The sequence below is a fragment of the Colobus angolensis genome, unplaced genomic scaffold, assembly GCF_000951035.1.
Source record: "Colobus angolensis palliatus isolate OR3802 unplaced genomic scaffold, Cang.pa_1.0 Scaffold219, whole genome shotgun sequence".
In the NCBI taxonomy this organism is placed as follows: Eukaryota; Metazoa; Chordata; class Mammalia; order Primates; family Cercopithecidae; genus Colobus; species Colobus angolensis.
Window position 1 is genome coordinate 1,468,534 of NW_012115366.1, and position 14,401 is coordinate 1,482,934.

At 47.4% G+C, this 14,401-nt stretch overlaps 1 protein-coding gene across 3 annotated transcripts in view; it reads left to right on the forward strand.

Annotated features, from left to right (window-relative positions):
- Nucleotides 1-14,401, forward strand: part of LOC105512741 (chromosome unknown open reading frame, human C20orf194) — a 150,329-nt gene that overhangs the window by 131,592 nt on the left and 4,336 nt on the right. For all 3 annotated transcript variants that reach the window (XM_011943311.1, XM_011943313.1, XM_011943312.1), the window contains 6 exons: nucleotides 3,441-3,527; nucleotides 7,637-7,743; nucleotides 8,113-8,187; nucleotides 11,465-11,670; nucleotides 12,381-12,446; nucleotides 13,849-13,942. In XM_011943311.1, coding sequence (XP_011798701.1) covers nucleotides 3,441-3,527; nucleotides 7,637-7,743; nucleotides 8,113-8,187; nucleotides 11,465-11,670; nucleotides 12,381-12,446; nucleotides 13,849-13,942 — 635 coding nt within the window. The remainder of the gene's footprint in view (nucleotides 1-3,440; nucleotides 3,528-7,636; nucleotides 7,744-8,112; nucleotides 8,188-11,464; nucleotides 11,671-12,380; nucleotides 12,447-13,848; nucleotides 13,943-14,401) is intronic.

A 14,401-nucleotide genomic window follows, 5' to 3' on the forward strand; every position in this document is an offset into this window, starting at 1 on the left:
CTGTAATCCCAGCTACTCAGGAGGCTGAGGCAGGAGAATTGATTGAACCTGGGTGGTGGAGGTTGCAGTAAGCCAAGATCACGCCATTGCACTCCCAGCCTGGGCAACAAGAATGAAACTCCATCTCAAAGTTAACATAAATTAATTAATTAATTAAAGTAAATAAATCTATGTGTATATCAAAGTAATAACCACACCAAAAAAAGTATTTAATTCAATTAACTTTTGAACATAATCCTCTGCTGGAACCCTGGTTCTAAACAACATCACTGATTGAAGAGAGGAGATTATGAATATGAAATGGGAAAGGTGAAGAAAAACCCTTCAAATATTTATTTTATTTTATTTAGACACAGTCTTGCTCTGTCACCCATGCTGGAGTGCAGTGGCACGATCGCAGCTCACTGCAGCCTCCACCTCTTGGATTCAAGCGATTTTCCTGCCCCAGCTTCCCTAGTAGCTGAGATTGCAAGTACACGCCACCATAGCTGGCTAATTTTTCTATTTTTAGTAGTAACAGGGTTTCACCATGTTGGCCAGGCTGGTGTTGAACTCCTGACCTCAAGTGATCCACCCACTTCGGCCTGCCAAAGATCAAATGTTGATTTGAATTGGAGATTCAATATAAATTCATTATTTTTAAAAATGTGTATTTCCTACCACTTTCCTTTGAAAGGGACCAGAATAGTAATACCACAGTTGCAGCAAATACCCCTACCTCTGTAGCTTGGTTTCTAAGTACCAGTCCCCACTGCAAGATATCAGGACTCCTTGGAGAATTAGCTGACTGCATGCCAGGTCAAGGAAAGTACAAGGTAGGCCTGGTCCATTTTATGCCAATAAAGCAAGGAAGTACTCAAAAGATTAGTGGAAATATATCAAAAGGATATGGGAAGTAGCTTAAGAAGTTCCTGCTAGTCTAATTTGAGACAATTTGGGGATAAGAAAGAACCATGATAATACTGGAACTATGGATTATAACACATGGAATAAAATGTATGTCCACAGTGATCCTCAAAAACGAAGCGGGGGCCAGGCACAGTGGCTCACACCTGTAATCCCAGCACTTTGGGAGGCCGAGGCGGGTGGATCACCTGAGGTCAGGAGTTTGAAACCAGCTTGACCAATATGGTGAAACCCCGTCTCTATTAAAAATACAAAATTAGCCGGACATGGTAGCGCATACCTGTAATCCCAGCTACTCAGGAGGCTGAGGCAGGAAAATCGCTTGCACCCAGGAAGCAGAGCTTGCAGTGAGCCGAGATCACGCCATTGCACTCAAGCCTAGGTAACGAGCGAAACTCCATCTCAAAAACAAAAAAAAGTGGAAGGGGACAGGATAGCAAAGCCCTTTATAGAAGAATACCAAGTAAAAAAGGTTTGATAGAACTAGAAAATAATCAGCTGGGCGCAGTGGCTCACGCCTGTAATCCCAACAATTTGGTAGGCCGAGACGGACAGATCACAAGGTCAGGAGATCAAGACCATCCTGGGTAACACGGTGAAACCCTGTCTCTACTAAAAATACAAAAAATTAGCTGGGTGTGGTGGCGGGCACCTGTAGTCCCAGCTACTCAGAAGGCTGAGGCAGAAGAATGGCGTGAACCCAGGAGGCAGAGCTTGCAGTGAGCCAAGACCACGCCACTGCATTCCAGCCTGGGTATCGAGCGAGACTCCATCTCAAAAAAAAGAAAAGAACTAGAAAATGATCGTTTTATAACCTTCAGTCTAATACAGTATTTGATTTAGGGAACGATCGATGAATGCTAAAAGCACTAGGTGAAAGACTGTGGAAGAAAAAAAAATATTACTAGTCGTGTACTGTGTAAAGTATCACTCCATAGATTAGTGACTCCTTACAAAGGGGGAAAAATACCTTAAAATGGAAAGTTCTAGTATACCTATGTTGACCAAACGATGAAACTCCGTGAGACCAGTAATGGGACAAACTGATACCCTGTACCTCCTTGATGTGATGCAATGGGAAGGATGCAACACCACCTGGGTATTAATCTCCAAAAATGCATAACCTGAATCTAATTACAAGAATTAGAAACAGACAAATCTAAGTGTGGGACACAAAAGCTCTGACATGTACTCTTAAATATCAACACCATGAGAATCAAACAAACCAAAAGATAGAGGAGCTGTTCAGATTAAAGGAGAAAAAAGATTATAAATTTAGGCCGGGCGCAGTAGCTCATGCTTGTAATCCCAACACTTTGGGAGGCCGAGGCAGGTGGATCACCTGGGGTCAGGAGTTCGAGACCAGCCTGGCCAACATGGTGAAACCCCATCTCTACTAAAAAAATACAAAAATTAGCTGGGCATGGTGGTGGGTGCCTGTAGTCCCAGCTATTTGGGAGGCCGAGGCAGGAGAATCGCTTGAACTCAGGAGGCGGAGGTTGCAGTGAGATGAGATCATGCATTTCACTCCAACCTGGGCAACAAGAGCAAAACTCTGTCTCAAAATTTAAAAAAAAAAAGGAATGTATCTGTATATCAAAGTAATAACAGACACGTGCCACCATGCCCAGCTAATTTTTGTATTTTTGTTAGTAGAGATGGGGTTTTGCCATGTTGGCCAGGCTGGTCTCGAACTCCTGACTCCAGGTGATTCGCCTGCCTCAGCCTCCCAAAATTCTGGGATTACAGACGTGAGCCATCTTGCCCAGCCTAGTGAATGATTCTTGATTGGATTATGGACCCTCCCCCACCAAAAAGGGGAAGTTTGAAAGTGGATGTATGTTCGTGCTTCTCCAACTTTGTTGTGCATATGCATCTCTAGTGGAGATCTTGTTGAAAATTAGTTTCTGGTTCAGTACATCTGGGCTGGGGCCTGAGGTTCTGCATTTCTAACAAGCTCCCAGGTGATTGTTGGGAGCCAGTAAATTCCTTGCATGTGATCATGATACTGTAGTTCTGTAAGAGAATGTCCTTGTTCTTGGGAGATGCATACTGAAGTATTTAGGGGTAAAATATCATGATGAGTACAACTAGTTTTCATTTGGTTTGCCAGAAAAAAAAAAAATGCTTGTATATATTTAGGGAACATGAAGAAGAAACAAATGTGCAGGTTAAGATTGACAGTCCTGGCCCAGCACAGTGGCTCACGCCTGTAATCCCAACACTTTGGGAGGCTGAGGCGGGCAGATCATGAGGTCAGGAGATCGAGACCATCCTGGCGAAAGTGGTGAACCTCATCCCTACTAAAAGTACAAAAATTACCTGGGTATGGTGGCATACGCCTGTAATCCCCGCTACTCAGGAGGCTGAGGCAGGAGAATCACTTGAACCCGGGAGGCGGAGGTTGCAATGAGCCAAGATTGCACCACTGCACTCCAGCGTGGGCGACAGAGTGAGACTCCGTCTCAAGAAAAAATAAAAATAAAAGATTGACAGTCCTAATTCATCTAGGTCTTTTCTGTGTGTTTTCAAAGGAATGAAGACATTGAGCTGATTCTCTCAGAAAATAGTTTTTCAAGTTCTGAGATGCTACGATCTCGATATTTAATGTATCCTGGCTGGTAAGTATCATCATTGAAAAATAACTAAGATTTTTTTGTAAACCCAATGATTTATTTATTTATAGAAAAAAAAAAGGGAGAAGGTGAAAATACCAGATGTGCTCTGCAAGGATGACACATGGCAGCTGGCATGGCCCGCCTGTCCAGCAGCTAGTGGCCTTGCCAGGAGCCCAGTGCTTCACCTCTTAGGCTCCAAACTGGGAGCCTTCTCAGATGTTTCAATTTAGGGAGTCATCCTGTAGGCAACAAGCACCACTGTGCCCTGTGTTCCTCCAGCACCTACTGGGGGCAAAGTGGCTGGCACAGAACCAAGGAGCTATAACTTTCCCAGGTGAGACTCGCTTCTGACAATACTGTCAGTCCTCTCTAGGGTTCCCATCTCCTGGGTTCCCTGCTCATATGGCCCAGGGAATGTTCTCTGCAGGATGCTGTACAGCCTGTGGACCTCTCCAGAGAAGAAGAGGACAAAGGAGAGAATGTGCAAAGTTACTGTAATCATACTAATACAAACACACTGAAGCATTTACTGTGTGTGCTAGCTGTTGTTCTAAGACTCCACTCTCTACATGGCAGCTCCTAGCCACATGGCTATTTAATGAAATGTAAATTAATAAAAATCAAAATTTATAATTCAGTCTTTCAACCACATGGCCACATTTCAAGTGCTCCATAGCTTCCTGTGGCTAGCAGCTACCGTGTCCAATAGTGCAGATCTAGAACATTTCCATTACCCCAGAAAGCTCTGTCGAATAGTGCTGTTGTGAGGGCCTTGTTTGTGTTGTCTCGTTTACACCAATCCTGTGAAGTGGATTCCATTATTTTATCATTTTACAGATAAGGTACCGGGGCAGCAAAGAGTTAATGACTTGACAATTTACAGCTAGTAAATGAAAGAACTGGATTTCAAACCAGGTTGAATGGCTCAGAGCTTTTTCTCTTAGGCATCGTGCTACCCTTATTCCTGTATAGAATGGACAATTTGTTTCTGCTATGTTGAAGGTTTAGGGGAAGACCATTGTTAAAAGCTTGGCCAGAATTAATCTCTCATGTTTATTTGGATTATCTTTGTTATTCTTACTCACTTTTCCCAAGCAGCTCTCTACATCCTCCATACCACCCCTTATACCACCAACTTTTTTCCTAACAAAAAATGATCTGGCCAGGCATGGTGGCTCACACCTGTAATCCCAGCACTTTGGGAGGCCGAGGCGGGCAGATCACGAGGTCAGAAGATCAAGACCATCCTGGTTAACATGGTGAAACCCAGTCTCTACTAAAAATACAAAAAATTAGCCAGCCGTGGTGGCAGGAGCCTGCAGTCCCAGCTACTCAGGAGGCTGAGGCAGAAGAATGGCGTGAACCTGGGAGGCGGAGCTTTCAGTGAGCCCAGATTGCGCCACTACACTCCAGCCTGGGCAACAGAGCGAGACTCTATCTCAAAAAATAAAATAAAATAAAATAAAAAATGATCTACTGTGCTGTAAAAAACAAAATCAAAAAAATCCCAGAAGGTCAGTATGTAAAATTGAAGGTTTTCAGGCATATTCTTAGAAGGAACCTCTGATTTGAGTCACGTCATACTTAAACAGTGAGTAAGTGGGTCATTTCTTATGCCTGAACAAGGTAATGATATCTTAGCTAAAAATAAACAAATAGAGCTTCTAGGGGGAACCTTCTTTCCAATGGCTATAACCACTGACTCCCTTGCTACCTGAATCTCTGGGTCCTGAGCTCCTGTAATCACCACCAGGTGCCTAGGGAAGCACTGTTCTCCAGTCCTTAACTGACTCATGCACAAAAACCTAGCTCAGGGCCCAGACAACTGAAGGCAGGCTAATGCAGGAGAGGGTAGGGTAAGAGGGGCCCATTAGAAGACTGTGAATCTGGCCGGGCGCAGTGGCTCACACTTGTAATCCCAGCACTTAACGGAGGCCAAGGCAGGTGGACCATGAGGTCAGGGGTTCGAGACCAGCCTGGCCAACACGGTGAAACCCCATCTCTACTAAAAATACAAAAGTTAGCCGGGCACCTGTAGTTCCAGCTACTCAGGAGGCTGAGGCAGGAGAATGGCGTGAACCCAGGAGGTGGAGCTTGCAGTGAGACGCGATCGCGCCACTGCACTCCAGCCTGGGCAACAGGAGCAAAAGTCCATCTCAAAAAAAAAAGAATGTGAATCTAGAGTTTAAAACCTTTTCCTCATCAGGAAGATCAGTCCTTACAGAGAATCAGAGATAGAGGGACCCCAAAATTCTCTTTCAGGCCCCCTCTCCTAAGTCCATTTCTAGAAATCAGATAATTTCATCTTTAACAAGATGGCAAGTCATCCGTCTCCTACTCATATCTATATATTACTCCCCTCCCACTTGGGTCAGAGCCACCACCTCAGGGTGAATGGACTTTAGTTCCAGGATGTGCTCCGCTCTGTGCTGTGCACACATTCTCTGCCACTTCCCTCCCACATCTTTCTCTGTTCCCATCCACCCTACTCTCACCTTTTCTGGTAGAACAGCCTGTTTCTAGTTTGGGCAGAAACCTTGCTGCCTTCCCTTGGCCCCTGTAAATTCCTCTAAGGATTCAGATACCACAGAAGCCAGAGGCCAGAGAAACCTTCCCAGTCTCCAAAATGAGTTGTTTGGATGGGGAGAAGACAGGTCAGTCTTGCAAAAATCTTATGCCTACCACCTTACTTTAAAGAAATTACAAAGAATAAGATACTTTCAACAATTTAAAATACAAAATTGCAGTGCTGTTTTAAAATAAAGGAAACAGGCAGGTGTGGTGGCTCACGCCTGTAATCCCAGCACTTTGGGAAGCCAAGGTGCGTGGATCACAAGGTCAGGAGTTCAAGACCAGCCTGGCCAACATGGTGAAACCCCATCTCTATTAAAAATAAAAGAATTAGCCGGGTGTGGCCGCGGGCACCTGTAATCCCAGCTACTCAGGAGGCTAAGGTGGAGAATTGCTTGAACCTGGGAGGTGGAGGTTGCAGTGAGTCGAGTTCGCACCACTGTACTCCAGCCTGGGTGACAGAGCAAGACACATGTCAAAAAAATAAAATAAAATAAATTAATTAATTAAAATGAAGGAAACAGGCTAGGCACAGTGACTCATGGCTATAATCCCAGCACCTTGGGAGGCTGTGGAGGGAGGATCACTTGAGGCCAGGAGTTTAAGACCAGCCTGGGCAGCATGGTGAGACCTTGTCTCTAATAAAAAATAAAAATCAGTTGGGCATGGTGGCATGTGTGGTAGCAGCTACTCAAGAAGCTGAGGTGGGAGAATCACTTGAGTCTGAGATGTCAAGGTTATAATGAGCTATGATCACACCACTGCACTCCAGCCTGAGCAGCAGAGCAAGACCCTGTCTCAAAGAAGATAGGGCAGAGATGCCCCAGTTCCTTCTGTGACAGGTGTACACATCTATATGTACAACCTGTTATGCTGCCTGCAATAAAATGGCAGGGCATAGTTGGAGCCCCTAAAGAAATGGGAGCGGCTGGGCGCAGTGGCTAACACCTGTAATCCCAGCACTTTGGGAGGCCAAGGCAGGCAGATCACGAGGTCAGGAGATCGAGACCATCCTGGCTAACACGGTGAAACCCTGTCTCTATTAAAAATACAATGGCTGGGCACGGTGGCTCAAGCCTGTAATCCCAGCACTTTGGGAGGCCAAGGCAGGCAGATCACGAGGTCAGGAGATCGAGACCATCCTGGCTAACACGGTGAAACCCTGTCTCTATTAAAAATACAATGGCTGGGCACGGTGGCTCAAGCCTGTAATCCCAGCACTTTGGGAGGCCGAGACGGGCGGATCACAAGGTCAGGAGATCGAGACCATCCTGGCTAATACGGTGAAACCCCGTCTCTACTAAAGAACACAAAACTAGCCGGGCGACGAGGCGGGCGCCTGTAGTCCCAGCTACTTGGGAGGCGGAGGCAGGGGAATGGCGTAAACCTGGGAGGCGGAGCTTGCAGTGAGCTGAGATCCGGCCACTGCACTCCAGCCTGGGCGACAGAGCCAGAGTCCGTCTCAAAAAAAAATAAAAAAAAAAAATAATAATACTCAAAGCCCAAATTATTTGTGCTTACAATTTTTAAAACCTTTTAAGGTATGAAGGTAAATTGAATGCTGGATCAGTCTATCCCCTAATGGTTCAGATCTGCGTATGGTTTGGCCGTCCCTTGGAGAAGACTCGCTTTATGGCCAAATGTAAAGGTAAGCCTTGACTGGGATGTCCCAGACCCTGGAAAAAGGGTACCCCAAAGTTAATTCTACCTCCTGGTACCACTTCAGTATTCTGTGTGCTGTGTGTCTCTTCTTACCTTTTGAAACCAAAAGCAGACAGAGGGATTTGAGGATTGTGGGTGGCCACACAATTTGGTTTCCACTCCAGTGAAAGGGTTTTCCCTCCCCTGGGAACAGTGGCAGAGCCACAGGGGAGCAACAGGGTGTGGCGGGTAGAACCTGTGAACCCTAGACCTTGGTGTATGGTCCCTCCCCAGTCCCTAAAGCTCCCAGCTGTGCTGTCCTGAATTTGGCCTGTGCCTCCATGTGGGTGACATCTCTGTCCTCTTCCTCCACCAGCAATTCAGTCCTCCATCAAGCCAAGTCCCTTCTCTGGAAACATCTACCACATTCTGGGCAAAGTGAAGTTTTCAGGTAACCAGGGGCTTGGATTTGGGAGCTCTACACTATGGAGTGCTTGCATCTCATGATGTGAGTTTAGAGCCTCTGCTGGTGCTCTGCAGACCACTGATGCCACTCAGACTCTTAGAAACCTTCCCCGCCCTGGGCCTTCACGCCATTAGGCTTGTCCATCACCCCTCTCCCCCGAGGGCCTACTTAGTCTAGATTCTCCTGTTCCATGGCAGAGGTTTGCCCTCCTCTCCTGGATGACCTGCTCAGGGGCTCTTCTCACAGCTTTTTGACTTTCTTGTTCAGAGCCTTACACTCCACACCTCTTGAGCCAGTCATGGCCTCCTCTAGACCTCAAACCAGGAGCTGCCCAAATGCTGAGCTCTTCAACTCCAGATCTATTTCTGACCAAAGTCTTGGAGCTTCCGTTTGCCTTCTCCTCTCTTCTGACAAGTAGGCCTGAGGATCAGTTGTAGACCTCTGGAGCCCTTGCATCTGATAGTCTGTCCTGGAGTGGGTGTTAGAGAAGGCCTCAAAACAAGTAGGGGTTGGTCAACTCAATGTTGAGGAAGGCTACAGTATTCCAGGGGAAAGAAATAGCATTTGCTATAATCCAGAGGCAGAAAAGACACATTTTAGGAACCAAAAAGCATTTACTGTGACTGGAGCCTGGGAGCAGAGAGAGAGGAAGTGAGTCTGTTAGGGCGTCTTCAGCTGTTATCACAGAGAACCCTCACTCAGCTAGCAGGTGTTGGCTGTATAACAAGTGAGGCGCTCAAGCAGCAGAGCAAGGCCACTGAGGGCCCAAGTGTTGTGTGTCTTCGTGTCCTCCCATGCTTGGTGTGTCAGCTTATCTTTCAGGTTCCTGCCCCTTATGGTTGCCAAGTGGTGCTGTAGGTCTGGGTGTCAAAGCCAGACACTGCATCCAGCCAGTGAGGAGAGGCTGGCTCTTCCTGTGGGTGCCTTTGTCAGTGCAGCGCCTCCTCCCAGTTTCTCTGCCAACTTATCTCATTGGATTGCTGTGCCTTTCTGGACCCATCATCCATGGGGGAATTGGTATCAGAAGAAGAGGGAGACGATATGGGGGGTAGGCAACTATCAGTGTCTGCTGTAGGGAACCACTGAGGGCTTCAAGCATAGAACCATCATGGTTCAGATGGGAGAATGACATGGGTCCTTAGCTCATAGCTTTTGCTTAATTTATGTGATCAAATCAGAAACTTCAGCCCCATATCGAAGCCCACTGATCTCAGGCTCCAACAGCCAGCCCCTGCTGCTTCAGAGGTCTTGGTATTTTTGTTTTTCCCTCACCAATCACCTCCTTTTCTTCTTTATTTTTATTTCTTTTTTGGCTGGGTGCAGTGGCTCACGCCTGTAATCCTAGCACTTTGGGAGGCTGAGGCAAGAGGATCACTTGAGGTCAGGAGTTCAAGACCAGCCTGGCCAATATGGTGAAACCCCATCTCTACTAAAAATAAAAAAAATTAGGCCGGGCTCAGTGGCTCACACCTGTAATCCCAGCACTTTGGGAGGCCAAAGCAGGCGGATCATTTGAGGCCAGCAGTTTGAGACCAGCCTGACCAATATGGTGAAACCCCGTCTCTACTAAAAATACAAAATTAGCTGGACGTGGTGGCGGGCACCTGTAATCCCAGCTACTTGGGAGGGTGAGACAGGAGAATCACTTGAACCTGGGAGGTGGAGGTTGTAGTGAGCTGAGATTGTGCCACTGCACTCCAGCTTGGGCAACAAGAGTGAAACTCTGTCTCAAAAAAAAAAAAAAGAAATTAGCCAGGCATGGTGGCATATGCCTCTAATCCCAGCTACACTCGGGAGGCTGAGGTGGGAGAATCACTTGAACCCAGGAGGCAGAGGTTGCAGTGAGCCGAGATAGCGCCACTGCACTCCAGCCTGGGTGACAGAGTGAGACTCCATCTCAATAAAATAAATAAATAGTTTTTTTTTCTTTTTTTCTTTTTATTTTTTGAGACAATGTCTCACTTTGTCACCTAGGCCAGAGTATGGTGGTTTGATCTCGGCTTACTGCAGCCTTGACCTCCCAGGCTCAAGCGATTATCCTACCTCAGCCTCCCAAGTAGGTGGGACTATAGGCGTGATTTTTTTTCTATTTTGTGGAGATGAGGTCTTCCTGTGTTGCCCAGGTCTCGACTTCCTGGGCTCAAGTGATCCTCCTGCCTCGGCCTCCCAAAGTGCTGGAATGAAGGTATTAGCCACCACGCCCAGCCTCTTGTTTATTTAGATCTGCTATTGACTCTTTTTTTTGTTCAAATTTAACCTCTCTTTTTTCTGGATCTTTTCTCATCCTGCCTTTTGGGGAGCCCTTGCCCACTTCTTGGGTTTCCAGTCACTCATAGTCCTCATCTCCTTAGCATGTAACACTTTTTCCCATTCTCATCTGTGTGACCTTCATGCAGCAGTGCTGTACTGGTTTTTGTCTGTTTTGTTTTGTTTTTGACACAGGATCTTGTTCTGTTGCCCAGGCTGGAGTGCAGTAGTGTGATCCTAGGTCACTGACTGCAGCCTTGATCTCCCGGGATCAAGCTATCTTCCCACCCCAGCCTCCCAAGTATCTGGGACTACAGGAACACACTATCACACCCAGCTAATTTTTTTGTTGTACTGTTGTCTGTGCCCTCCTCCCTTGGCCTTTAAGGCCTCTGCTGAGAGCCCCCCACTTCTACCCCCACTTCTTTGCTTTTCCTCAACAACCTCTTCTATAATGGCTATTCCGGCAACCACCAGGGACTATGCGGATGTCTCACGCTCAGGGTCTTACAGACTTTCAAATGCCACAAGTGCAGAGTCAAACTCTTCCTCTTCTCCCTCCTATAAACCATTTTTTTCTCTTGTGTTTCCCTTCTGGGATAATAGTGTCCACCTGATCACCCAGATCAGCCAAGCCAGAAACGTATTTTGTTCCTCTCTCTCTCTCTTACTCCATCCTTTCCTTTCCTTTTTAAAAAACAAATGAAAACAAAACAAAATGGGGTCTCCCTCTGTTACCTAGGCTGGAGTACAGTGGCGCAATCTCGGCTCACTGCAGCCTTGAATTCCTGGGCTCAAGTACTCCTCCTGCCTCAGCCTCCTGAGTAGCTGGGACCACAAGCATAAGCCACTGTGCCCACCTACTCCATCCTTTCTAAGCTGCCACCAGTCACATCAGTTCTCTCTCCTGCATTTTCTCGTGAATCTGTCCCAACCGTCTGCATTGTCACACTCTTAGCATAGCTATATCCTTTCAAGGCAGGCTCTCAGGGACTAATGTATATTCTCCTTACAGACTCTGAGAGGACCATGGAGGTCTGCTACAACACACTGGCCAACTCCTTGAGCATCATGCCAGTTTTGGAAGGACCCACACCACCACCGGACTCCAAAAGTATATCTCAAGACAGCAGCGGGCAGCAGGAGTGCTACCTTGTGTTCATCGGCTGCTCCCTGAAGGAAGACAGCATCAAGGACTGGCTGCGGCAGTCAGCTAAGCAGGTGGTTTCCAGAGCCCAGACAGACCTGACACAGATGTGACCAGACACCTCAGAGCTGCTGCTGGCCCTGAGAAGCCCCGCCACTGCCTCCCCACTGGGCTTCCCCTCCCTGGCCCAGCCAGCACTTTCAGGGACACTTTGAGAGAGGGAAGAAGCCACTCAGAGCAAACTCCAGGCAGGTCTGCTATGTTGTTTGCTCTGTGAGCCAGGTTCTCTGCAAGCTTTGGGTGCTAAGCCTTGTAGCACAGCATTAGGGGTTTAGTTCATCCTAGAACTCTGGGAATAGAGTTAGCTGGGGCCTGGGTCTTCTGTAGATGCTCACTAGGGACCTGTCTTTATACTGAGGCATGGGCTACTTCACTTGGATAAGCTTCTAAATGGTTCTTGACTATGGGACCTCAGGCTGCCCCTTTGTCTGCCTCTCATTGGTAGGGTTTAGGGATAAGAATCTACAAAGAGGCATGACCATTCCCATTTATGAAAACACTGGGCTGTCCTCTGCTGCTTGTTCCCTGCTGGCTCACAGGGCTGTATGATGGGAAAGTGGTTTTCTCAAAGAGCAGACAGGCAGAATATTATATCCAGGCCATAATGCACATGCTTTTCCCCACTGCTGGGATCTTAGTCGTGTAATAGAGCCCAGAGCCCTCCCCTGCCCATGCACTCCATGAGTTCTGCTGGGACCTGACCCTCCACTCCCCATCTCTGCAGAAGCCTCAGAGGAAAGCCTTGAAGACCAGGGGGATGCTGACGCAACAGGAGATCAGGAGCATCCACGTGAGTGCCTTACCCTGGCTTCTCCCCTCAGTGGCCCAGGGCTGTCCTTGGCTTGCATAGCTCTGTATTTTGGATTCTCTGAGTGAGGAGCTATTTCTTGGACATGCTGGAGGTCTTGCTTCTCCCAGGCCACAGAAAGAAGCTGGGTACAGAATTCTGGCCTTTGTAGCTTCAGTGAGGAGGGTGCAGGAGACCTCTGGTGTGACCTGGGCATCAGATTGAGTAGAGCCAGTACTTGTGGGAGGAGCTGATGACCAGAGTCCCTGCCTTGGCACCTTGTTCAAGCAGCTGCTGAAGATCTATGTTACAGATGAACCAGCTAGAGCCCAGGCAAAAACTGTCTAGATCCAGAAGCTGCTCATAGGAAGGTTGTGGAACCTGAGGCCAGAATAAGAAGCTGATTGGAGACCCCCTTGATGAGCCTCCCAGCCTCCAGGCTCTGACCCCCAGCCTCTGCCTCAGTCGCCATGCCCACTGGGGCCTTTTCCTAAGGGGTTTGGGGACAAAAAGCTAAAAAGGACACAGAGTCTAGGTCCCCAGGATGGACTGTGTCACCAGCCCCCGTAATGAGCAGGTGGGGCAGGAAAGTATTCTGAGACTCCAGGAGCCCCTGCTTTCGATTTGAGAAGGCCCCCTTCATGAACAGCTCCTATAGGCCCGGACAACCCTGGATGCTCCTGGAGAGGACAACATGGGCATAAGGTAGTTCTTATAATGTATGTTCCCCTGGAAGCCAACCATGAACAAGGAGTTAAGTACAGGTAGTTTATTTTGGAAGTGATTCTAGGAGACACTAAATAGGAAAAAGGAGGATGAAAGGGGAGGGGGATCCAGCCAATAAAGAGAGTGTTCATGGCCGGGCACAGTGGCTCACGCCTGTAATCCCAGCACTTTGGGAGGCTGAGGTGGGATCACTTGAGGTCAGGAGTTGGAGACCAGCCTGATCAATATGGTGAAACCCTGTCTCTACTACAAATACAAAAATTAGCCAGGCGTGGTGGCACATGCCTGTAATCCCACCTACTCGGGAGGCTGAGGCAGGAGAATTGCATGAATCCAGGAGATGGAGGTTGCAGTGAGCCAAGATCATGCCACTGCACTCCAACCTGGGTGACAAAGCAAGACTCCATCTCAAAAAAAAAAAAGACTGTGTTCACACATGAGTACCACTGCGTGCCACAGGAGCTTCATCCCACTAGGACCTCCCAGAACTCCTCACCTGAGAGGTGGGGAACCACCTCAGGCAGGACTTGAGGGTTGCTGGGGGTATTAGCTTCCTAGCTCCTCTGTATAGCAGAGTAGTCTGTCTTGCTAGGGAAATAGACTTGTTTGTGTTTAATGAGTGAGTGAAGTATAGAAATTAGTCAGATTTTTATTATTACAGGACTCTTTTTTCCTACAGGTAAAACGCCACTTGGAACCCCTACCTGCAGGCTACTTTTATAATGGCACCCAATTTGTTAACTTCTTTGGTGACAAAACTGATTTTCACCCCCGTATCCTTGGAACAGCGTGGTCCCTGTGTGGAACCCAGGCAGTGAGACTGGGAGTGTGTGAGCCTATCTGTAAAGCAGTTGTCTGCTAGAGCCATGCATCTGAGCCCCAGTAGCAGGCTGGGCTCTGCATGTCTACTGATGGGCCGGGAATGCACAGGGGCAAACCTCAGGGGTAAACTTTTCATTTCAATCTCTAAATAACTGTTAAAGTTAAATTGTTCCTTTATTGAGTGGTTGCTAATGTGACTCTGTGGGTTATGGTTTGTTGGTTTTGTCTTTTTTTTTTTTTTTTTTGAGATGGAGTTTCACTCTTGTTGCCCAGGCTGGAGTGCAATGGCACAATCTCAGCTCACTGCAACCTCTGCCTCCCAGGCTCAAGCGATTATCCTACCTCAGCCTCCCAAGTAGGTGGGACTATAGGCGTGATTTTTTTTCTATTTTGTGGAGATGAGGTCTTCC